This window comes from Puma concolor, chromosome A3, assembly GCF_028749965.1.
Source record: "Puma concolor isolate L17-30 chromosome A3, mPumCon1.1.hap2, whole genome shotgun sequence".
NCBI classification, from domain to species: domain Eukaryota; kingdom Metazoa; phylum Chordata; class Mammalia; order Carnivora; family Felidae; genus Puma; species Puma concolor.
In genome coordinates this window covers 77,612,366-77,639,053 of record NC_141669.1, presented here as the reverse complement: position 1 = coordinate 77,639,053, position 26,688 = coordinate 77,612,366, and the positions used below count along the sequence as shown (strand labels likewise).

The window sequence follows — 26,688 nt, the reverse complement described above, 5'->3', positions numbered from 1 at the left end:
TGACTTAAGACACAGACTGCTGCATGTTGAAAGTCATTGTGTTCTTCTAAGGTGGTATCACTAACATTTAATAGCTTGAAGTCACATCTATGTCAATTTTCCAAATGTTTCTGAGCTAGAATGAAATTCATCTGCATATGAATAGTAGAAATGTTTCCACTTACAGTGCACACCCATATCTTTAGTAAGTTGAAATCAGAGATTTCAAAAGAGGTTCCTGTGGGACTCTCTTTGAACTACTTTAGTAGATTATCATCTCCAGAATTATCTATAACTGATGTGACATATATAATCTGTAAGGCATTATGTAACTATTACACAATAATCATCAGTGTCAAAGACCTTTTACAAAAATTGACAATACTATTCTGGTAATTTGCCAATGTCTCCAGATCCTTAAATACTATTCTAAGAAACAGAATTTTACTATGGTCTCCTTAATGAAATGATCTTTTCTACTATAATGTAAGACATTTCAAATGCTATAATTTATCATTCTTTACAAGTTAGGTCACAGCAATTGAACAAGTTCATGTACTCACTAAGATGGTCTCCCTTGGAGTTACCACGGTAACACTGAGACAGTGTCTTTTCAGACTTGTGCATGAATTACTTGACGATCAATCAGAAAGATAGTACAGAACTCATTTTTAATCATCTATATACATCATTTCATCCCGAAAAATATGTAAAATAAGTGTATTTGTATTTATCAGCATTCTTTCCCTTTACAATTCAAGAATCTGAATTCCACATGTGTAACCTGGTTCTTCTTAGTGTAAATGTTGTGTCAGTTGAACACCTTTTCTGTATGGACTTTAATACCTGCTCTCTAGCCTTAAAGATGCCATTACTCAATGCATATACTTTATCTAGTAACATACACAAGTGAAAAGTGGAAAAATAGCAAACTCATCTTTAAAAACATTACCAGAGGTTTGTCTGGTATGTGATGTTCTCAGTTCAGCCCATTCCTAGTTTTTCATTTTAACTACCCCCAAAAAATCACCAGGTGCTCTGTTTCAGGGGTCTTCATCATCCAGCATCTGCCTAACATCCTTTTAATGTGGTTGAGTAACTCAGCCCCCTCATGTAGGTTTTTAAATGATAATGAAAGAATTCCTACCTAATTCTGCATGATGCTTGCTCTAGTCAAACCCACAATTCTCTTTTCTGTTATTTACAGTGAGTGATCATTCACATGTCGTCTTCTTACCAAATCTTGTATCAAGTGTAAGCCTAATTTTTTTTGTTTGTAAGCATAATTTTTTAACTGATGTATTTTTCTGCATCTGGAACAAAGAAAAATAGTCTCACCAGTCTCCCATAACTTTATGAATTCTTGATATTTACATATTTGGACCAGCTCAGTCACAATTTCCAAATATCACATGTCCCTGCAAGTTGGAATATCATGACCTGTGTGGATCTGAGGGGCACAGATGGGAGTTTTAATGTTTAAAAGACTTTATATTATCAAGAAACATGTGACTTTCTTAGTTTAGACATTCCAAGTAGTCATGCACATTTGGGGTGTAAGGTCCATTTTTGCAGCAGTGTTCTTTACTATCTGCTAATGAGATGATCCCTTACTTTAAAAACAACTATTCCTAGGATAACAAGAACTGGGATAAAGGCATACAAAATCAGAAAGTTTGTCGTGAATCTGGATGTTGCACCTGGACAGGTTCTCTCAATGAATTGAGTTCCTTGAGTGAAGGCACACATTGGATTAGTTGTCACAGAACCATTTGAGCTGCCTGCCAGGAAGATTGACAGTGTCAGATATGATGCTTCCCAGGTAATTTAATCAACAAGTATTTACTAACTGTCTGCTAAGTATCTTTTGTCATGAAAGATATAGGACATTTTAGAGAATCCAGAATTCATTATTAGATGAAGCAATAGTGGATGCTCTGGGTCCTGGCTTCATTTGAAGATGGAAATGGGTTTGTTTCCATTTGGGGTATAAACTCATTATCATAGTACTGATAAAAATCATGATCTCTTATGATCACCTAGTACTGAATATCCTAAGGTTAGATGTTACCACCTAAAAATATCTAAAATAGCTACTAAATTCTGCCCTGTTCTTTAGCTGTTTTCACAAAGTGGCCTGGGATTTCCATGGCCAGAAGGACCTTACTATGTTCCCACTGCCTCTCATGGGATTAGGAAAACAGACTTTTGCCAAAAATGGCTTTACTCAGCTATATATATATTACATACATTTTAGGAAGGAAGCCACTGCAATTTGCTTCAATCTGTTCTGTTCAGTAGGTGTAGAAACTGACTCCATCCAGAGTACACAGGGGTTTACCTCAGCATACATTAGGTCTTTTTTTTTTTTTTTTTTTTGAAGATTTTATTAAGTAATCTCTACACCCAATGTGGGACTCAAATTCACAACCCCGAGATCAAGTGTCACATGCTCTTCTGACTGACCCATCCAGGCACTCCAGGGCTATCATTTTCTACAAACAAAAGAGTGGCCTTAAGCTATTGGCCTTTGACAGGTGACTAACTTGACTTTTATTTTAAAAATCAAAGAAACTGGGGCGCCTGGGTGGCTCAGTCGGTTAAGCGCCCGACTTCGGCTCAGGTCATGATCTCACAGTTTGTGAGTTCGAGCCCCATGTCCGGCTCTGTGCTGACAGCTCGGAGCCTGGAGCCTGCTTCACATTCTGTGTCTCCCTCTCTCTCTGCCCCTCCCACGTTCATGCTCTGTCTCTCTCTGTCCCAAAAATAAATAAACGTTGAAAAAAAAAATTAAAAAAAATAAAAATAAAAATAAAAATTAAAAAAAAATAAAAAAAATCAAAGAAACAGACTTCTATTTCAAAACAGGTTTTAAATCTATTATAAAATATAGCTTTTGTTTAAAAAATACATTTCCTCAGGGAATTGCTTCCTCGGAGGAGTATATAAAAAAGATTATATTCCAAAATAGAGTACTTACCACAAATGAAATTCTGTCCATAAAACTCATTGACTATAAGAATCTCAGAGCAGTATTTTTGGAATGTAAAGTAACTGAGGATTTTAAAAGGAAGGGACATTTCTTCTGTGTTTCTGAAGAGAAAGAAATAGAGATGAAATTCAATAGGCTCTGGTAATAGTCCTACCAAATGAAAAGAAAGACAACCCTCATTTTACATTTCCCGTTATGAATATAGTTTTTATCTCTCATTATAAAAATTGCACTCACTATACAAAACATCAAACAATACTGAGAAGTACAAAGAAATACCACTGCCCAGAAATAACCATGGTTAATATTTTGATGATATATGTAATGTGTGTACGTATGTTTATAAAATTTTACATAATTGGAATCAAATTCTTCATGCTCTTTTCTAACCTGCTTTTTTCAACCAAACATATGTCAGACAGCCTTCCAAGTCAGTAAGCATAGCACTCCATCATTTTTAATTATAGCTCGGTGGTCCATTATAGTAGAAACCTTAATTTAACAATCCCCTGATGATGGATTGGTGTCTAATTTTTTTTTTGATAAGCACCACTGATATAAACATGAAAGAGAAAACACACCTAACACATCACTTTAAAGGAGGATATTTGTGATTAAACAAAGATTTGAAGGAGCTAGTGTGTGAAGTGAAAATTAACTGTAAGAGGAGAGGATGGAGGGAGCAAGCAGACACTCATTGTGAAAATGAACTCTGTCCCCTCGGTTCAGTCTATTTCAGGAGAAACTCCATGCTGACCTTATGGCCTCCTTTGTCCACTATATAACTTCTGTCAATCAAAAAATATGTAATAAATTCTATATGCAAGGCACTAGTTCTAAGTGCTTGAGGAATTCAAAAGAAATTTCCCCTAGAGAACTCACAGTGTAATTGGGGACACAGAATATATACCCTTAAGACTATAAAAATACACAGTGGTAAATGATTTGTGCCAAGTATAAAAATCTAGCACCACATGTCCATGACATTCTCATACTTAGTATTTATGTTTTTGTTTTTTTTTTTTTAACCTATTCTCAAGGGACTCCCAAGCCCCATGACTTTGAGTTACTGGCAATATTCTAAGGCACAAAATTGAATTCGCCAACTTAGAGGCTGCTAATTGGAAAGGACAGGCAGGAATCTGGGGAGGAAGGAGGGAAGAGGAAGGACACTCCAGGAAGGAAGGGTGGCATGAGCACAGGCATGTCAAGGACTACACTTGGGACTCAAGGGCCAGAAGGGCTAGAACAGAGGTTATGAAGCCATGGGAGCTGGGTTTGGAATGACAGCCAGCCCTTTCAGTGAGCTGACACTGAAAGACCATGAAAATAGTGTTTTAAGGTAATTAATGTGGCACCAGCAAGTAGAAGGGACCAGAATAAGGGCAGATTAAGAAAAGCAGAAAAGCAAAAGGGAAGTTACAGCAGTAGTTCGAGTATGAGATGACAAAGGCCTGCAACAGGTTGATGGCATGACAGGCTGATTGCTCAGCTAGCCAGAGGGTTACCTCCTTGAGGTAGGAACCGTGTGCCTTCATCTTGCAGTGCACTACACAGGGTGAAATAGAAGTAAAGGCTCCACATGCATTTGTGATTTGACAGCAAAGAAGAAACCCAACAGAAGTTGGTGACTGATCCAGTATGTACACAGTCCAAGGAGAGAGTAGTCATTCATTCATTCACTCAATTCAGCAAATATTTTTTGCCAACCTGTTTGGTTCAAGGCCTTGGGCTGGCCACTGAGAACTATAATGATGAATGAGGCACTGCTGCTGCCCTCAAGAGGATGCCATCCTTTTAAAGGAAGGATACAAAGAAACTGAATCAGTTATCAAAAGTCTCCCAACAAAGTCATAGGCCAGATGGCTTCCCAAGGGAATTCTACCAGACATTTATTTTTTTTTTAATTTTTTTTTTTCAACGTTTATTTATTTTTGGGACAGAGAGAGACAGAGCATGAACGGGGAAGGGTCAGAGAGAGAGGGAGACACAGAATCGGAAACAGGCTCCAGGCTCTGAGCCATCAGCCCAGAGCCTGACGCGGGGCTCGAACCCACGGACCGCGAGATCGTGACCTGGCTGAAGTCGGACGCTTAACCGACTGCGCCACCCAGGCGCCCCTCTACCAGACATTTAAAGAAGAGTTAATACCTGTTCTCCTCAAACTGTTCCAAAAAATAGAAATGGAAGGAACACTTCCAAACCCCTTCTATGAAGCCAGCATTACCTTGATTCTAAAATCAGACAAAGACCCCACTAAAACGGAGAATTACAGGCCAATATCCCTGATGAATCTGGATGCAAAAATTTTCAACAAGATACTAGAAAATTGAATTCAACAGTACATTAAAAGAAATATTCACCATGATCAAGTGGGATTTATTCCTGGGTTACAGGGCTGGTTCAGTATTTGCAAATCAATCAACATAAGACACCACATTAATAAAAGAAAGGATAAGAATCATATGATCCTTTCAGTACATGCAGAAAAAGCATTTAACAAAATACAGCATATTTCTTGATAAAAATCCTCAAGAAAGTAGGAATAGAAGGAACATACCTTAACATCATAAAAGCCATATATGAAAGGCCCACAGCTAGTATCATCCTCAATGGGGAAAAACTGAGAGCTTTCCCCCTGAGATCAGGAACACGACAGGATGTCCACTCTGACCACTGTTGTTCAACACAGTACTGGAAGTCCTAGCCTCAGCAATCAGACAACAAAAAGAAATAAAAGGCATACAAATCATCAAGGAAGAAGTCAAACTTTCACTCTTTTCAGATGACATGATACTCTACATGGGACACCCAAAAGACTCCACCAAAAAACTGCTAGAACTGATACAAGAATTCAGCAAAGTCGCAGGTACAAAATCAGTGTACAGTAATCAGCTGCATTTCTATATGCCAGTAATCAATCAGCAGAAGGAAATATCAAGGAATCAATCCCATTTACAGTTGCACCAAATACTATAAAATACCTAGGAATATACCTAACCAGAAGTAAAGGATCTGTATGCTGAAAACTATAGAAAGTGTACGAAAGAAACTGAAGACACAAATATATGGAAAAACATTCCATGCTCATGGATTGGAAGAACAAATATTGTCAAAATGTCAATACTACACAAAGTAATCTACACATTCAGTGTAATCCCTATCAAAATAACAACAGCATTCTTTACAGAGCTAGAGCAAAAAATCCTAAAAATTTGTATGGAACCAGAAAATATCCCAAATAGCCAAATTAATGTTGAAAAACAAAACTAAAGTGGGAGGCATCACATTTCTAGACTTTAAGCTGTATTACAAAGCTGTAATCAAGACAGTATGGTACTGGCACAAAAACAGACACATAGATCAATGGGATAGAACACAGAACCCAGAAATGGACCCACAAATATATGGCCAACTCATCTTCAACAAAGCAGGAAAGAGTATCCAATGGAAAAAAAGCCTCTTCAGCAAATAGTGCTGGGAAAACTAAACAGCGACATACAAAAGAATGAAACTGGACCATTTTCTTACACCATACACAAAAATAAATCCAAAATGGATGAAAGACCTAACTGTGAGACAGGAAAGTCATCAAAATCCTACAGGAGAAAACAGGCAGCAACCTCTTTGACCTTGGACGCAGCAACTTCTTACTTGACATGTCTCCAGAGGCAAGGGAAATAAAAGCAAAAGTGAACTACTGGGACCACTTCAAGATAAAAAACCTTCTGCACAGCTAAGGAAACAATGAACAAAACTAAAAAGCAACTGAAGGGATGGTAGAAGATATTTGTAAATAACATATTGGATAAAGAGTTAGTATCCAAAATCTATACAGAACTTCCCAAACTCAACACCCAAAAAACAAATAATCCAATGAAGAAATGGGCAAAGGACACAAATACACATTTTTCAAAAGAAGACATCCAGATGGCTAACAGACACATGAAAAGACGCTCAACATCGCTCATTGTCAGGGAACTACAAATCAAAACCACAATGAGATACTACCTCACACCTGTCAGAATGGCTAAAATTAACAACTCAGGAAACAACAGATGTTGGTGGAACCCTTGTTCACTGCTGGTGGGAATACAGATTGGTGCAGCCACTCTAGAAAACACCTATGTAGGTTCCTCAAAAAATTAAAAATAGAACTACCTTATGACTCAGCAATTGCACTACTAGGAATTTATCCAAAGGATACAAAAATGCTGATACAAAGGGGCACATGCATCCCAATGTTTATTGCAGTGCTATCAACAATAGCCAAATTATGGAAAGAGACCAAATGTCCATTGACTGATGAATGGATAAAGAAATGTGTGTATATATATGTATATGTATATATTATATATATATATATCATATATATATCTTTACCACATCTACACACACACACACACTCACACACACACACAGGAATACTACTCAGTGATGAAAAAGAATGAAATCTTACCATTTGCAACAATGTGGATGGAACCAGAATGTATTATGCTAAGCGAAATAAGTCAGAGAAAATCAAATACCATGATTTCACTCATATGTGGAATTTAAGAAACACAACAGATAAACATAGGGAAAGGGAAGGAAAAATAAGATAAAAACAGAGAGGGAGACAAACCATAACAAAGTTTTAAACACAGAGAACAAGCTGAGGGTTGCTGGAGGGGAGGTGGGTAGGGGTATGGCCTAAATGGGTAATGGGCATGAAGGAGGGCACTTTTCGGGATGAACACTGGGTGTCAAATGTAAGAGATGAATCACTGGGTTCTACTCCTGAAACCAAGACTACACTATATTATAACTAACTTGAATTTAAGTTAAAAAAAAAAAAAAAAAAAGAGGTGTCTGGGTAGTTCAGTCGGTTAAGTGTCTGACTCCAGTTCAGGTCATGATCTCACAGCTTGTGAATTCAAGCCCCACGTCAGGCTATGTGCTGACAGCTCACAGCCCGAAGCCTGCTTCAGATGCTGTGTCTCCCTCTCTCTCTGCCTCTCCCCCCCACTCATGCTGTCTCTCTCAAAAATAAATAAACATTAAACAAATTAAATTAAAAAAAAAAAAGGAAGGAAGGCTGTAACCTAAGCAGCACTTGACAGGCTCCCAGAGAGCTGATCTAGCCAAGGGACCAGCAGAGAGGCTTCGTGCAGGTGGCAAACGGAGACAAATGGATCCATGAAAGACACAGGAGGACAATCAGGCTACATTATAGAAGCCCCTGGAGTACTTTAGAGAGGAAGGAAACATAGATCTAAATTTACTGACATGGGACTGTCCAACATTATACTGTTAAATGCATCCTTAACTCCTCTACAACAGCATAATCTCATTTCTATTAAAGATTATATAAAAGTCTAACAAGATACACAACAAAATTTAACTGAAGGTTGCAATTCTTCAGGTAACTTTTAGTCTTCCTTATGCACTTCTGTATTGTGTAGATTTTCCCCCCAAGAACGTGCATTATTTTGTAAGCAGAAAGAACAAAGCTGTTTCTGTTTGTGTTTAAAGGAGGAGACAGCCAAAAATGGAAATGTTGCGGGCAGTCAGTCAGGAAAGGTGATGACTTGGAAAAATGTGAACTTTATGATTAGGAGGTTGATGTGGTCCTTGAAGAGCAGATTTTCATTTCAGTGATGGGAGTGGAACCCAGGTGAAACCTTGGGATATTGAGGTTTTGCAAAAACCCCAGAGTCTTTGGTAATGTTGGCCACTGCCTCTCTTTCAAACAATGAATTCCCTTTTCCAACAAATCAAAAACACAAAACAGTGCCAGATGGACTGGAATATGTAATGATTCAAATATTCAAGTGGAGATCCTGCCCAAGGTGGGTCTATACCTTGCTGGCTTGATTGCATACCCTTGGGGTGATTTGACTTGAGCATTTTTTATAGATGCTAACAATCCACTTAAGCAACACAAATACAGTGTAATAATGGTGGTGTAAAAATAATCCTCTTTGATCAAAACCAGCTCACTTCACTTTGTAACACTTCACTTTCTAGAACTCACTACAGCTTATGAAGTGTCTTCCTGTTGATTATCTCATTTGCTCCTCATACTCCCCTGAGGAAGGTGGGACCAAGATCATTAGCTTCATTTATTAAGTGAGGAAACTAATGTAGATAGAAGTGACTTGCCCATGTGGCAGCTAAGTGCTTAGAGGAAATCTCTAACTCCGGGCAGCCTTGCTCTCCAGGGAGCTGCGTGTGGCCTGTGAGTCTTCACAGTGGTTTGACTGGAGCAAAGTTAAGTATGAGGTGAGTTTAAGTCAAAGAAGCAACCACCGTCACACGTCCTCAGGGACCCGTAGTGTACTTACAGGTCCTGCTCACATTACCTGCCTGGGACTACTGGCGCCCTTCAAAAAATTTTCACCCTTTCTGCTACTGCTTTTTTAAAATGTATGCATGTGTGTATATATACTTCTTGCTTATAAAATGATGTTTATTATAGAAATTTACAAAATAAAGGAAAATATGAAGAAAAAATATTACCAGAGATAATTTCTGTTAACATTCAGCGTGTGTCCTCTATTCCTAGTATTTTCTTGATTCTGTCCTTTATCACACAAGCTCTTATCTGACTGTTCTTACTTCTTAAAAGAAACTGGGAACTGAGAACCAGAATAGAGACACCACAGTGCCAGGGCAAAAATGGATTAAATGCATGCTATTTAGCTTGCAATACAGGCAGGGAGTTTTTCTGGAGGATGGATTGGTTTTCCTCCTCTTGTTATTACATGTGAATCAAATATGGGTAACATGCCTCAACTGTCATTTCCTCATCCTCAGTGTGAAGACACTTTACTGAACAAATAGTAAACAGTTCAAGGTCTAAATAACAATGGTAAACAAGCACTATAAATACTCCAGACCACAAGGTGATACCTTTAGCCAGTATCACATAGCTCTCCTCTGGAATGCCTTATAACATCATTATCAAGTGACCATTAACAACAAATCATCCATGAAAATCCTTTGAATTGTTGTATCTTACCTTATTAATCCAGATCCTACAAATATCCCAGCAACAGAGAGCAGAGCCACCATGCTATTGACCACATTTGGGTTTTGGACCATACCAAGTAGCACAAGACTTAGAAATTCACCGATCAAGTGGGGAGCCAAGAGAGCAGCAGAGAAATACCCAAATCTGGCAACCTCAGGATATAAACCCAGAGTCCTAGAAAAACATAAAATCTTTAGTTTCCTCTCCAAGGGTTATCTAATAAAAATATCACATTTGCCTTCTACGAATAAGTTCATGGTGGTTGGTGGGTGGGAAGCGTTTGTAGGGTAAGCCAAACTCCCCTTTGAAAGGCCTTTTCGAAACACAGCCAACATCTGAGACCATTCATTACCACACATTGTTTCTGTCGGCTCCAACTTAGTGTGCCACCTTTTCCAGCTCCTTCAGTTCTCACAGGAAAATATTAATACTTAGACAATGGTCGCAACTAGTGCAATAAATAGGGTTGTTGAACTCTCCAGGCTTCTCCATAATTAACCATGTTCTGCCTAGTTAGCACTGCTCCTACTCTAGCTAGCCTACTTTCCCAGGCTCACTCCATGGGCTTCTCTGCCCCTCCATCCCTGCACTTCATCCCCATCATGCGGGGTTGTTGCCCACGTGAAAACCCTTCGCTACCTCCATTGACTCTATTCCATTCTTGTCTTTTATTCTACCAGCCCCTTCCACTGATTTGATCTTCATTTTCATAAACACACTTCCCTATATCCATACCCCTTAACTCTTACATTCCTTCCACTACATACATTTCCCCTGGTGATAGCATGTCCTCAACAACCATTAGACATGGCTGCCCTTTCTTCTATTTGTAGACTAAGGAAAAGGAGTTGGCATGTCTTATAAGCATGCCTGCTTACCACTCTTCAAGGCCTTCCATCCTTATACAAATCATGAGGTTTGCTTATACTGTTAATTCTCTTTCCCCGTGTAATCCTTTGTGGCTTTTACAACATTCTCTCAACTTTGAGGATTTTATAGCATCTGGACCAGGGTCAGTCTTTGCACTCCTGTCCACTATCATTATCCTCAAGGTCTTTAACCTTCTGGATGAACCACCAACATCAGTGCCTCCTAATTAGGTAACCTGATCAATTCCAGTGGTTCCATCCACCTAATCTTCATTATTCATCATGTCTTAAACTTCAATGTTACTCAAAACTGTTCTACTTCCAAAATTTCAGATTCTAAAAGTGCTCTCTCGGGGCACCTGGGTGGCTCAGTCGGTTAAGCGTCCGACTTCGGCTCAGGTCGTGATCTTGCGGTCCGTGAGTTCGAGCCCTGCGTCGGGCTCTGTGCTGACAGCTCAGAGCCTGGAGTCTGTTTCAGATTCTGTGTCTCCCTCTCTCTGACCCTCCCTCGTTCATGCTCTGTCTCTCTCTGTCTCAAAAATAAATAAACGTTAAAAAATAAAAATGAAAATAAAAAAATAAAAGTGCTCTCTCCGATCATGGCATCCCTCCTGTCTCCTGTTTCCCCTAAGTCCTCACTGCCTCAGATCCTTACCTGCTTCTGCTATTCTTTGCCTTCCCAATCCCCACACCTGGGAGCCCTGTTATTTCACTTAGGTTCTCTCCCTGTAGGTGTGCTGAACAGGGCACAATCCTGTACTAATTAGATCCACTATGCCTCAGCCGGTCCCAAGACCCCTTACTTTTTCTCATTGCTTATTGGGTTCCAATAACACTTCCCTCATGGCTAATATATACCTGTATTTTAAATTATCTCCCCAATTTCAAACTCTCTCCAGTGCTCAGCAGATGGAATCCTCTCCCATTTTATGAATTTCTTGCTAACTTTATCTTCCCTATTTTTTATCTTCCATGTATTGTGCTCATTCTTTCTCTTTTCCCCCCTATCATTGCCAAGTTGATCCTATCTACTTGCTCCTTGATTTCATGTTACCTGATTCCACTATCCCTACCCTGCTCTACTCTGGAAACGTAATCTGTGACTTATCCTATTTTGCTATAGTTTCATCTATTCTCAATCTAATGGTTTTTCCAGATGGTGTTATTTACCATATCCTGAAATATCAATTCCCTGAGCCTGATAACCATGTGAGCAAATTGCCTTCCCTTCATCCTACCCTACACCACCAAGCTTCCCAAGCAGCATCTGCTTCTTCCATCTCTTGGAAGCAAGAGCTTCCAAGCAGCATCTTCTTCTTCTTACTTGTTCTCTTGTAAATCTGACTTGCACCTCCACCAACCTATTGAAGCTTGTTTTTGGAAGACTGCCAATGACATCCTAATCTGATGCTTCATCTCCTTGAACCCCTGCAATATGAATGAGTTTACTACCCTTCCTTGAAATGCTCTCCTCCCTCGGTTTCTCTGATGCTGCCTGGTCCTGTTACTCCTTCTACCTCCCGGATCACCCTTCTGCTTCCCACTCTAAAGGTGCCTCCTAAGGTTTGCACTTGGGGCACCTGGGTGGCTCAGTCACTTAAGCGTCCGACTTCAGCTCAGGTCATGATCACACGGTTCATGGGTTGGAGCCCCATGTCGGGCTCTGTGCTGACAGCTCAGAGCCTGGAGTCTGCTTCTCAGATTCTGTGTCTCCCTCGCTCTCTGCCTCTCCCCCACTAATGCTCTGTCTCAAAAATAAACATTAAAATGTTTTCAAAAAAATAAATAAATAAGGTTTACACTCAAGACTGCCTTCTCCCCTTCCAATATTCTCTCCTATAAAATCCATTCCCAGGCTTTTACTCTTATTCCTCTTTTTCTTTCTGCTGTAGCCTACCACCAAAACCTCAGCATGACGTGTCTCATCTGATGTCCTGTAGCATACCAGATGCAACATGTTCAAAACCAAGTCCGTGCTCTTTCCTGTCAAGATACTGTCACCATCCCATTCCCTCAATGGAGTTTTCCCTGGAAAACTCACTCAGGCATTCTCTATGACTTTACCACCAACAAATCCATGGTTTCTAAGCCCATTTGATTCTACTTTCCTAGTATTTCAAAGTGAATCCCCTTTTGTTGCCACTGCTCCTCTCTTCAGTAAGGCCTCTGCCTTTCCCATAGGCTGCTGCCAAGGCTCCAGGGTCTCTGCCCTAACTCCAGTCTGCTGCCAAAGCGGGCCAGCCTCACCCTCCAGAGTCCATCACAGATGGGTCACTCGCTGGTTCAGACTTCTCTCCTATGTCCCATCCCATTATCAAATCCACTTCAGCTCCTTAGCCTGGCATTCACCACCTCACCAGAGGGGCCAGTCAGATCTTTCACTACTCTTTATAATCCTTCATTCCCACAGCACAACTGCATCTTTTCTCTGGAAAGGTTTTATGTCGTTTTGCTCCTGAACTTATGCCCCTGCTCTTTCTTTTCCTGGAATGCCCTTGCTCCCTTTTCTATCCATTGGAATTCTGCTCATCTGTCCTCCAAGAGTTTTGTCCTCCAAGAGTTGTCCTCCAAGAGTTGCTCTCCCCGCTCAAACAAATCGGCTCTTGGTCTCCTTTGTAATTGGCTGGGATGGGGAAGATACCCCATCTGTACCTCAGTTTGCTCACCTACAAACAAGGATAGGTATAGTGCCACCCTTATAGAATGATTGAAAGGATTACATGAATTGGTACATTTAAAGCTCTTAGTGCTTGACATAAAGCAAGTGCTCAGTATGTGTTAGTTGTTGTTATTATTGTTATATTCCTCAACATAGTGACTGTGCTTCTTTATAACACTAATCTTAACACTTCGAGTAAAAGTCATCTGGAGATTTATGTCCACAATCCATCATATGAAATGCTTTAGGGCCAGATGTATTTTGGAATGTGGCAATTTACAGATTTTGGAAAGTCTGTACACTGCACAGACCATACTTGTCACAGCGGGATTAGGGACTCCACCTGTAACCAAGCTCATTAATATTTCTGCTAAACAGGAGTGTTTATGTAGGAAAAGTACAGAGAACATCGTGTGGGTTCACATCTGATTTTGCCACTGAGTTCATGTCAGCATGTTGCTAGAAGAGTTACAAATACATTCTGACTTTCAGAGATGTTTAACTTTCAGAATTGCAAGCCTGAGGGCAGCACCTCCTGTTCACTCCTCTTTGAGTCTTCTGTTGCACCTAGTATTGTGCTGGCTAAGCTGGTGCTTAGTAGGCATTCAACAAACATTGCTGTCATTTAATCAAAGTGTTTGCTATGTTGCTAACAGCATGCTACCACTGGAAATGATTCTTTCTATATCTGACTTTAATCAAAAATAGTCCTGACCTGTATGCTTACACTTCCCTGTTTTCTTAAATCTTACAGAACTTTCTCATGGGCAGTTTTTCAAAGACTGTATGGTCTTCAAGATCAGTGCTTCATAAATTTTAAAGTGCACATGAACCACCAGGAGGATCCTGTTAAATGCAGAATCCAATTCAGTAGCTGGGCCTGAGATTCTACATGTTAAACAAGTTCAAAAGCAAGGCTGACACTGGTCTGTGGGCTACACTGAGTAGCAAGAGTCTAAATTACCGAGGTCTTCAATTTTCAGCCAACCCTGATTTACTCAAAAATGATCAGGTTGTAAATGATCTGTTCCTGGATCATTCAGCCTGAACTAGAAAGGCTCATGGTTTATTTACATCATGGATTAGAGTCAACATGTTCCTGAGTGTCAGAGAATAAGGCTTCATCAGGTCCAGCAGGGAGGCCCCATGGTCCCTGCCATTGCCCTCAGCGGGGAGCCCAATCTGCTAACTCGGAGCAAGTGGCTTTGCCTCTGTCACTCTCCAGAGTGATACCAACTTCTAAGCACCTGCACCAAGACCTTCCCAGTCCTCATCTGGGAGCTCAAACTAACTAGGCCCTGGTTTATCTTTTACCTATGTATCACTTAATTCATAGTAATTATTGGTATTACATATCATGGGTCTGAATACTGGCTATGTTAGGAGCACCTATAATTATTCAGGCAGTCATGAATCCCGTGGCCTGAAGACAACATCTCAAGACTGCCTGAAGTTCTCCTGGGATGACAAGCTGGGCACATTTACACTACTAGAGTCACAGAATACCAGGTAATGCCCCCATCTTTTCTTATGGGAAAGCCACAGGGATTAGGAAAGATACCTCTCCCTATGATGATAAATCATGCAAATAACTACACATTTTCAGATTTATATCTTTTAAAAGCTCTAAGAAACAAAAAAAAACCAAAAAGAAGCATTGTCTATAAGCCATCAATCAAAACCGAACAGCATCAGGGATGCTTCATGGCTCCTCAGTGCCTCTTCCCATAGTCATTCTTCCATTGCTCAAACCCCCTCAACACCAGCCCAACTGTGATGTCACAGGTGGGTCAGTGGAAACGTCAGGCAGAGTTGCTGTTCCAGCTGACAGGTGCTCAGAAGCCTTGCTTAATGTTGAGCCACGCTTAACAGCTGCTTGTCACCTCTCCCCGCCACCGCCCCCCCCCCCAGCATCCCAGCTACTTAAGATCGATCTTCTCTGGCCAGGCCCTGCAGGAGATGTGGGACATGCCTGTCCCTGGCACATGTAGTCCTGCTGATCTGCTCTCAGGTCCCATGCAGCCCCCAGCTGGGTTCTTTTATTTGTCCTGAAGGACAGGACATTGTACTAGACACTGATGGGCAAAGACAGACCCCCCCCCCAGGGCCAAGAGCAAGGAGTTGTCCACCCTGGAGCTCCCCCTCCATTGGTCCCAGTGGCCATCTGGGACTCCCCAGGAGGCCTGGCCCAGGGGGACTAAACACCTTTGAACAACCCCTTACCAATAGCACACACTGCTGAACATCATGGTTGCAATGACACTGAAGGGGAGGACGTGCAGCACATAGGCCAGCAGCATCTGCCACTTCTGGTACAGGCCATCTTGGCTCTCCTGGTCACTGACAGCTCGCAGCACAGGAACTGGGCATGGAAAGCAGATTTCAGAACAGCTGGCCACCACACAGCTAAGGAAGGAGGGCTAGCCAAAACTAAACCTGAGGCTGTACAGTGGGAACCAGCCAGGGCTCCCTAGTCCTGGAAAGGGGAACCTGCCATCCACAGAACTATAAATACCTTCCACCACAGAAATCTACTCTACTTGAATTACAGTATGGTTGCAAAGGCTGTCCTAATTTATTTCCTTCTAAAATCAAAGGAAGAGGGGCGCCTGGGTGGCGCAGTCGGTTAAGCGTCCGACTTCAGCCAGGTCACGATCTCGCAGTCCGTGAGTTCGAGCCCCGCGTCAGGCTCTGGGCTGATGGCTCAGAGCCTGGAGCCTGTTTCCGATTCTGTGTCTCACTCTTTCTCTGCCCCTCCCCCGTTCATGCTCTGTCTCTCTCTGTCCCAAAAATAAATAAACGTTGAAAAAAAAATTAAAAAAAAAATAAAATCAAAGGAAGGGTGTCACAAATTCAAGAACACAGGTGCAAAAGGGTCATAAATGATGTGAGGTACTTTGTCCTCTTTTTGTGCAGAGTTTTGGCACAGAACATCAGGCAACTAGGTATTGCTTCTGGATTCTCTGAGTTTTAAAATTAGGTGCTGGCTATCCTAAAATAGTCTCCAAAAAGAATTTAATGGTGCAAAGTTGGCAGGTATCTGGGTTCCCAGGGGCTGTACATCCTAATGGCCGAGAAAGGGATAACAGGGATGATCTTTTTTAAAAAAAACCCTTCCCAAACCCTGCCCCATCAGCAGCTCATAATTTCATGTTTCCCTGGATCCTTAGACCCTCAGAGAGATCTACTTGGTGAACTAATTCACACTAAGATATCAGTAACTTAGTAGTTACCATTCCCCAGGGAGAGAATCTGGAGAGGGCCAAGTTTAGCTCAGCAAAATACCCTTATAATCATGGAGTCTTGCAAGGTGCCAGCTGGAGAAGGGAGATATTCAGGAAGAGAGGAAGTGCCCCCCCCCCCAGCCCTAGGCACAGGCACGTACACAGATTCACAGCGTTGAGCATGCCTGTATATGGGGTGGCACCTACAAACTGGTATAGGAGACCCACGCGATCCTGGACAGCACCCTTCAGCACATCGTTCTGGACCCGCAGAAGATAGAAAACGACGAACAAACCCATGATCAGATTCTGAACAAGACGCATAATCACTGCCAGCTTATTTCTCAGTAAGTTTCTTGTCACTCTCCTGAAAACCAAACAGCCCTGTTTTAATTCCTTTTCTTTCACTGGTGGATGCTTAACCACCTAAAATGGGCTGAGGCTCTTACCTTAAGAGAACACCTAGTTTAGAGAGAGCTCCAGGAGAATCTTTGGTTTTAAACGGAACCGTTGACAATGTTTTCAGGTGTTTTGCTCTTTCAATATTCTCCAAGGTTTTGTGATAAATTGCTGATTCTTTGTAGGCAGATTCAATCATCTGGACTCTCTTGTAGGTTTCCATTTCCCGTTCTTTGCTTTGAGTATCCACTGATGTCAGGTCCACTAATTTTTTCCCAAAAGAAATGGCCCATAAGTTTTTAAATGCAAATATATGCACAGTGGCTTTTAATACATGTTTCATCATTGATTCAGGAGTACTAGCCCACCTATAAAATCAAAATGTTTTCTGTTCATGCCCACCTATAAAATCAGAATTCTTTTAAAGTTACCTGCAAGGCCTTGAGGATTCAACTGAGGCTGTCTGTGAGAATTCAGAAGCTCAGCTATTTTTCTCTGACAAAGTGGACATGCACCCATTTAAGAGAGATCTCCCACCTCAGTCTGATAGGTCATCTATCAGATGGTAAGTTAAGGGACCCAGCCAAACTAATTCCTTAAAGAGTGAAAACACCGAAACAAAAACAAGAATAAAATCCACCAGTGCTGTTGACATCCAGGCAGAAATCTGAGATGGTTAAGTTTAATAAACATTCATGATGGGAAAGGTGAAAAAAAAAACTTACTATAAAAGTCAAAAGGGTTTGAATGTTCGGGACAAGGGTAATTGCAGCCACTGAAGAAATCAAGCATTTCCACCGGTGTCCCACAGAAAACCAGCTCTCCATAGCTCAGAATGGCGATTTTATCAAAGAGCTGATTGGAAAATAGATGGTATTAGTGTATAATCAGGTTACCATATTCTTCAGGAGAATAAATTTCCAAGCAGTGGGTCCTTGATTATCTTAGCCATGCATCAGTATTCTTATTGTGTCCACTGGAGACACACAGAGCATGTCCCTATTTTTTTCAGCTGGGGTTGCTCCTGTGCACAATGCTGCATCCGGCCTGGGCCCAGCATCATATCTGGGGTGGAGGAGAACTCCTGGAGCTGGCCAGTGGACCTGGGTCTGAGTCCTAGTCGTGCCACTGAGTGAGTGACCTTGGACAAGATGTTCATGTGTTTAATCTCAGATCCTTGTCTACAGGAGGCAAATAACAGCTCCTGGGAAAGTATCCTGGGAAGTATCCTGGGAAGATGAAGTGAGATTTTTGGAAGGAAATCTATATGATTCAGTGGAAAGACACAGCCTTTGAAGCCAACTGGACCATGAATGCCACTTCCAGCTTTTTTACTGTGTGGTATTGACTCAATTTGGCATCATTTCTAAGGCTCCCTCTTCTCTATTAAGTGACAGTACAGATGCCCACCTCATAGGACTGTTGTGTGGACTAAATGAGCTAGTGCACAGAAGGTATTTGGTACATGGTAGGTGCCCTTCCTATATCAGGAAGCCCATACTGGCTCCAATTGCTCTGGTTGACAAGTACTAATCTCTCCCTCATGATCCCCATCTCCACACACACATCTACCCACCCCTGATGAGTTAAGCAGGAACAAGAGACGTCCCTCTCACCTGAAAGAGCTCAGAGCGTGGCTGGTGGATGGTGATAATCACAATGCGGTTCCTGCGAGCCAGCTCTGCCAGGAGGACAACGATCTGATTTGCTGTCATGCAGTCCAGACCTGTGGTGGGCTCATCAAACAGCATGACCTCTACAGGCAAGGAAGGGTCAGGTTTCTGAGTCACTGATGAGCCTGGGCTTTGGGCTCTAAACTCAGAATTTTGAATAGTTCTTTATGGAGATGTCCCATCCCATCTTACTCCATCCAAATAGTATGCTGTGAGGAGTACCTGCATGTAAACCGGCTTTCAGTCCAAGCCCAAGAGAGAGAACCTGACCTAGTAAGACCCAACTCCCAGCTGCATAGCACATTTTGGCTTTAATCCTTGAGAGAACAGGGCAGAAACAAGATCAGCCTCTCACATGGTACTGTGGACTGTTGGGGCTCTGTCCAAAAGACCAATGACAAAGCACGAGGGCTGGTGAGCAGGCACCAAGTTGTTTTCAAAAGGTTGAGAGGAGGCTGGTTAAAAAGACATAACCTCACTTTATGTGGAGCACTTTCCAATACTGACAGGGTTTCTGTGCTGCAAAAAACTCTGACCCATACAACAAAGTCTGAGGTGGGACAGGGGCTTAGATTCTTTAGAGAGTTTAAATGTGGTTCTTTCTACCTAGAAAGTGAGATGGGCTGTTAAGAACATCTCTCTTCCTTGTCTTCTAGTGATCAACCACCATCTGAAGAGCAGGCAGTCTTAGTCTGCCTCAGTGTAGTATCCAAATGTAGTATGTCCTCTTCTAGGGGCATGTAAGTGCTGAGGTTCCCCCAGTGGCAGGGAGAACGACCAAACTCAGCAGGAGAGGCAGGTGACTGGCTACCTCATCTTGATACTTCTCCCTCCAAAATATACAATTTTTTGTGTATCAAAGTCCTGCTTTAATTCCTGCCATTTTATTAGTACCTCTAGTCACACCAAAACTCTCTGGTTTTCCACAGCACACTCAGTGGTGCTGCTCTAGTAAGAAGTCAGGATGGACAGGCCAGGCCCATGTGTTCATGGAAGACCTTCACTGCACATTAAAACACAAATGCAGTGTTTCCAAGTCTAAGAGCTGTTTTGTACTCAGATGGTGGAATGGCATCAGGAACTACATAGTATTTCCAAAGAAACAGGGTCCCTGGTTTGATGTCCGGGACGTCAGTTCCACACAAACCTCTCTGCAAATGGAGACTATGAAAAAAGGGACCGAAAACGTCTCCAGACCTATGGAAGACGGGCAGCAGCCGGTAGTAGTTCTGAGTCCCACTTACTGGGATCCTGGAGAAGCTGGGCTGCAATGGAGACCCGGCGCCTCTCGCCATTGGAAATTCCCCCAAGGTTGTAATTGCCAATCAGTCGATCTGCCACGTGGCTCAGACTCAGCTCTACCATGACTGCATCCACCTGTTTGAGACACAAAGTCCCAGAAGTCTGGTCTGCTGGGCTGCTGCCCTAATTCATGGCCTGCAGGTGGCATGGGAGAGGCAACACACTTCCCGGGAGTGCTCAGCCACTTTCACCACACTCTAGGGAGAACATGCCTATTACGGTAAAATTCAATTTGGTCTAAATCATAATACATGTGTCAGATTAGAACAAATAATAAAACTGTTTTTCAAAAGTCTCTAGAGCAACAAAACTGTTTACATTTGTTTCAGGGAAATTCACCAGGAAACACTGGAGACTTCATTGGACTCCTATTTTCACAGAAATCGTTTTTTTAATTTTTTAAATGTTATTTTTGAGAGAGAGAGAGAGAGAATGAGACTGACTGGGGGAGGGGGAGGGGGAGAGGCAGAGGGAGACACAGAATCCAAAGCAGGCTCCAAGCTCTGAGCTGAGAGCACAGAGCACAACATGGCGCTCGAACTCACGAACCACAAGATCACGACCTGAGCTGAAGCTGGATGCTTAACCAACTGAGCCACCCAGGCGCCCCTGTTGGACCCCTATTTTCAGATGTTGCATTGAGTCCAGCATAAAGATCCTCCAAAGGTACAGTTACAACATAGCTTTTTAAAATATGTTTGGGGGGCACCTGGATGGCTCAGTTGGGTAAGCATCTGACTTCGGCTCAGATCATGATCTCACAGCTCATGAGTTTGAGCTCCAGGTTGGGTTCTGTGCTGACAGCTCGGAGCCTGGAGCCTGCTTCCGATTCTGTGTCTCCCTCCCTCTCCGCCCCTCTCCCGCTCGCACTCTCTCAAAAATAAACATTTAAAAAAATATGTCTGGTTTTTGAAATTTTATTATGATAAATGTTTTATATATCAAAAAAACCCTAATTTGGTTTGAACTAAACCTGACTACCCTTATATAACCCAAATAAGTCCTGGAGTCCCACCTGGACCACTTTCAGTGTGGTTTTGCATCAAATATAATCCAGTTATCAAAAGTAATTAAAAATAATGCCAATTCTTTACTTGAATATCTTTAAGGACTTTACAGAGGACCCAGTTTATTACCTACAGCCACACTTCATGTCCTGTTCCAGTTCTCTCTCCACTTCTCTTAGACTCTGCCACTCCCTGACACCCTCTCCTTACTCCTCCTCCTCAACTTCCCCAAAACTAGAAACATTCTTTAATGACTGTCTAATCAAGAAGGTTGGCCTTTTCCCTCCCATTCCTTCTTTCCTTCCTCAGCTTAACCCATCTCCAGAGACTCAAAAACCTCTACTTCTGGCCCTGCCTTGCTGATTACCCATATCTACATAGGGCCCTGGGGAAAGCAGCTAGAAACAGACTGAAAATACCTACATATATGGTAATGAGTTGCATTCCCATACACATCCAAAGAGACTGTGTTACTTTTACCATGAAAAAAGAAACAAAACACTACATTAAAAAAATAACAACAGGGGTTCCTGGGTAGGTCAGTCGTGAGTCTGACTTCAGCTCAGGTCATGATCTCACCACTCGTGAATTCGAGCCCTGCATCGGGCTCTGTGCTGACAGCTCAGAGCCTGGAGCCTGCTTCAGATTCTATGTCTCCCTCTCTCTGCCCCTCCCCTGCTTGCATTCTGTGTCTCTCTCAAAAAGAAACATTAAAAAAATATATAATAACAAAGTAGGGGCGCCTGGGTGACTTAGTCAGTTAAGCACCCGACTGTTGATTTCGACTCAGGTCATTATCTCACAGTCATGAGATCAAGCCCTGCATCGGACTCAGTGTGGAATGCAGAGCTTTCTTAGAATTCTCTCTCTCCTTCCCTCTGCCCTCCCCGACTCGTGCTTGCTCTCTCTCTCAAAATAAGTAAAAACTTAAAAAAAAATAACAACAAAGTAGATTGGAGTAAAAGAGGAGATGATTTGTGGAACAAAGTTCCAGAAGAGCCAGGAGTGGGATCAAAAGCATAGATGTAGATTTGACCACAAGAAGGAATACATCTGTACTACATCCAAAGGAAAACGAGGTTAATTATGCATAAATAAACCAGTATGATTTATTTTGGAAAAAAGGGTCTCCTCTTGCCATCAGAGTAGAAGGATCCTGGAATTGAGTTTTGCTTGATATGGCCAGGCTGATGTGCTCACCTGCCAGGGCAGATTCCTGAGCATCCCTGTCATTTGCTCTGCAACAACCAGAATAAAGGAGTAAACTCGCTCTCCTGGCTTGGAAGGGATAGAGAGAGGAGGCATTTATTTAACCTGTTTCAGATGTCTCATACTCTATCCCAAAGCCTCTCTGTTTGGCGAACACTACTGGGAATGGAATTCACAATGTCTTAGAAGGAACCCTTGGGATCACTGGGATCAACAACCTCTATGCTATGTATTCTCAAATAAATGGACTCATTCCTCACATTAATACCAGGAGAGATGCATTATTATTTATTCATTATGGAGGAGGAAACAGATGCTCAGAGAGGTACATAACTTGCCCAAGGTCACACCACTAGCAAGTGACAGACTGGGACTGAGAGAACTGTCTGGGTTCTCAAGTGGCCCATGAAGCACAAGGTTTAGCCCACAATCCAGCAGACAGAGACTGCCCATGTCAACCACAGCTTTATGTTCAGGTTCCTTAGAGGAGAGATCTGCTGTGCTCTGCCCTCTATTACCACCATTTCCTTCTTACTACTTTGTCCAGATTTTATGTTCTGTGGACTAGATTTGCTCAGAAAGTACTTTCTCAGGCAGAGGAACTTTCACAGGACTTTTAGGGGCTGCCAGTGCCAAGAGAACAGTTACTGGGGGCAGGGGGGGACAATTTTGCCATCAATTGATTGCAAAGCATCCATAAATTTTCTGAATATTTATGCATATATGTGTACTTTCTGGGGAAGAGATCCATGGCTTTCTTAGATTCATTCTCTCATCGGGATATGTGACATAAGTGGATCACTAACTCAGAAGAATCTGTTTATGATTTCATTTCTCCCACTCAGATACCAATAGGATCTTCTCCTGCCCTTTTTGGAAACAGAAATACTAAAGCAAGCAGAGTCCACAGATGGACTCATCTGTTACTCACTGTCAGGGCTAAGTCACGTGAAAATGTCTGTGCCTCAGTGTGGGCTGAACTCGACCTCCATCTTCTCTCATCACAATGTGGCTCGGGAGATCCCAGGAGCTCAGGAAGGCATGATAGAACTAGACAGCCTAGGGTCACATCCCAGCTCTGCCATTCCCAACTATCTGATCTTAATCTTGTGTGTTAGGAGATAATGCCTCCCTCACAGGGTTGATGCCAAAATGAAATGCAATACTATGTGTGAACAAAGCCTGACTTAATGCCAGCCAGCTATGAGAGTTCAGAGTACAGACACACCTTGTTTCACTGTTCTTCACTTTACTGGGCTTCACAGATACTGTATTTTCTACAAAGTAATGATTTGTGGCAACCTTGTGTCAAACAAGTCTACTGGCACCATTTTTTCCAACAGCATTTGCTTATTTCGTGTGTCAATAAAGTATTTTTACTTTTTTTAAGTTTATTTTATTTTGAAAAGGGGGGGGCGGGGAGAACGAGCATGTGCAAGGATGGGAAGGGCAGAGAGAGAGGGAGACAGAATCCCAAGCAGGCTCTGCGCTGCCAGATGCGGGGCTTGAACTGACTAACCGTGAGATCACAACCTGAGCCAAAATCAAGAGTCGGATTCTTAACTGACCAAACCACATCGGTGCCCCTAAAACATTCTTAAATTAAGATGTGCATTGTTTATTTATTTTTTTTTTAATTTTTTTTTCAATGTTTATTTATTTTTGGGACACAGAGAGACAGAGCATGAACGGGGGAGGGGCAGAGAGAGAGGGAGACACAGAATCGGAAACAGGCTCCAGGCTCTGAGCTGTCAGCACAGAGCCTGACGCGGGGCTCGAACTCACGGACCGCGAGATCGTGACCTGGCTGAAGTCGGACGCTTAACCGACTGCGCCACCTAGGCGCCCCTGTGCATTGTTTATTTTAAACATAATGCTACTGTACACCTAACAGACTACAGTATAGTATAAACATAACTTTTACATGCACTGGGAAACCAAAAACTTCACCTGACTCCATGGATTTTGGTATTTGCCTTACTGCAGTGGTCTGGAACCAAACCTACAGTATCTCCAAGGAATGCCTGTATAACCTAGTAGAGTAGCAAGAACCTCACCATGCATTCTGAGTACTCTAAGGTAACCTCCAGGAACAGAGCTAAGTATCACTCTGTGAGGCTGATGGTCCTCTTCGAGGGCCAGGCTCCTCGCTAAGACTCCTCTGGAGTAAAAGCTTATCCTCCAGCACTGTCTAGGACTCTCAAACAGAAGAATGCTCTTTACTCACCCGGGTATTTTATCAAACAAATCTGCTAGCACTTGGGACACAGCTTAGACCTAATTCCACTCTCTAAGCCCTGTCTGAAAGTCCAATGCCAGGGACAAATTGAGCAAGTTCCTGGGGCAGACTCAGCAGTGCTTGATAAGGATGGGGCGCCCTCAGCTGAGATGGAGGATTTCCTTGGAGCCCCAATGGCATTAAAGGAGGCTAACCTTGGAGTCTGGACAGCAGATAGAATTTGTGTGCCCAGGAGGAACTTCACTGTGGCTTTGCTGAAGCCTCTGAAACAGATGTTGCTGGCCTCCTCTGGTGACCCTCCTCTGAGGGCCTATTTCCCAGGGAACTTCACCTGCTTTGTAGGTGGCACACCTACCCACACACCCTTAGTCCCTGTGGGCTTACCTCTGACTACTTCCAAATTAGATACACTTAAAGAAACAGACTGAAACCCAGAAAGAGTTGACAAGTCAATAGTCCCTTCATTAACTTAATCCAGTTTGGATAAGGCACATTCAAAATACCTCAAAGAAAGTTGAGAAAAGTCTCCACAGGGCTGCAGAGCAAAGTACTGTGAGGAAAATAACTATTCAAACACTGAGCTCCTAGAACGATGCCATTCCATAGAAATATAATACAAGCCACGTATAGAATTCAAATGTTTTAGTAGTCACATTTTAAAAAGAAACAAGTAAAATTAATTTTAATATAATTTATTTAACCCAATACAGCCAAAATACTACCATTTCAACCTGTAACCAGTATTTCAAAAACTAATAAGATAGTTCATATTTTTTTTCAGACTAATTTCCAAAAACCCCTGGGCGTTTCCCACTCATAGCACATCTCAAGTGGGCCTGGCCATGTGTTGAGTGCTCAAAGCCACAGGTGACCAGTGGGTGCCAAATTGGGCAGCGCAAGTCCCCACTAAAGAGGTAAAGAGTGAAGGGGAGGAATGGATAAGTGGAGGGAAGGGGGGTGCAGAACCATGGTGGGGTGATACCCTAGGGGGCAGGGCTGCAGAAGGCCAGATGCTACCCACCTTCTTCTGGAGGAAACCTGGGGAGCAGCGACGGACAGCCAGCAGTGCTGCATAGCGCAGAGTCTCCCTCACCGTCAGGTTGCTCAGCAGCGTGTCACTCTGCGAAAGAGGGAGGCATCAGCATGGCAGTGGCCAAGGCCAGGCTGCAGCAGCTGGGGCGGGGACTGGGGATGCACCCACCTGCTGGACATAGGAGAAGCAGTCCTGGAACTGGTCCCTGTGCAGCAGCTGGCCATTCATGAACACCTCCCCAAGGAAGGTCCCCGTGCGCCGCAGCCTCCCAGACATGGCATCTAGCAGCGTGGTTTTCCCGGAGCCTGGGAGACAAAAAGACAAGGCCCAAGAAGACTCCCTCCATGAGGTATTGCCAGGCCATCCCCAGACCCTCTGTGGGCCCCTGGTCTAGCACTAACTTGCTCTCTCTTTAGCCTCTTGAGTCAAACGCTCATGCCACCAATGAGTCTTTCCGGCTTGTCCAAAAAAGTCACAGAGAGACGAGGCATTTCTTTCATCCCAGTCAGGACTGGAGGGGCTTTGTCTGCCTATTTGCTTCTAAAGCTATTTTGAGTTGAAAAAGAAAAAAATAGGATCAGAATAAAAAGAAAACCGAGGCTCTTGGAAAACGTTTGGATCTAGGACATCTGAATTTCTTTCTGCACCCGCCTCCCCCAACCAGGGATCAGTTAGTGGTTCCTGAAAATAGGGAACACTGCCTAGAACCTTGCTAATCAAGTGTGGTCGGAATACCAACACCACCACCTGAGCACCTGGCACAAATGCAAACTCTCAGCCCCAGCCCAGGCCTACTGAATCAGATTCTGATTTCAGTGTGTGTGTGCGTGTGCGTGTGCGTGTGCGTGTGCGTGTGCGTGTGTGTGTGTGTGTGTGTGTGTGTGTAAAATACATACTTTTTAAAAGTTTATTTATTTTTGAGAGAGAGAGAGAGAGAGAGAACAAGCAGAGGAGGGGCAGAAAGAGAGGGGAACAAAGGATCTGAAGCCGGCTCTGTGCTGACAGCAGAGAAATCGATGCGGGGCTCAAACTGATGAACCATGAGATCATTATCTGAGCTGGAGTTGGATACTTAACCAACTGAGCCA

General features: G+C 42.6%; 1 protein-coding gene across 2 annotated transcripts in view; it reads right to left on the bottom strand.

The window, feature by feature from the left end:
- Positions 1–631: 631 nt before the first annotated feature.
- Positions 632–26,688, bottom strand: part of ABCG5 (ATP binding cassette subfamily G member 5) — a 33,473-nt gene continuing 7,416 nt past the window's right edge. The window contains exons 3-13 of one of the 2 annotated variants that reach the window (XM_086701211.1): positions 25,769–25,905; positions 25,589–25,687; positions 20,055–20,187; positions 18,754–18,893; positions 17,863–17,992; positions 17,188–17,401; positions 17,035–17,105; positions 15,738–15,876; positions 9,975–10,160; positions 2,960–3,072; positions 632–1,760 (exon numbers count right to left, since the gene is read on the bottom strand). In XM_086701211.1, the coding sequence (XP_086557337.1) occupies positions 1,567–1,760; positions 2,960–3,072; positions 9,975–10,160; positions 15,738–15,876; positions 17,035–17,105; positions 17,188–17,401; positions 17,863–17,992; positions 18,754–18,893; positions 20,055–20,187; positions 25,589–25,687; positions 25,769–25,905 (1,556 nt within the window). In that variant the 3' untranslated portion in view covers positions 632–1,566. Of the gene's footprint in view, positions 1,761–2,959; positions 3,073–9,974; positions 10,161–15,737; positions 15,877–16,899; positions 17,106–17,187; positions 17,402–17,862; positions 17,993–18,753; positions 18,894–20,054; positions 20,188–25,588; positions 25,688–25,768; positions 25,906–26,688 lie in introns of both variants that reach the window. The other variant, XM_025932338.2, reaches the window with a different exon arrangement.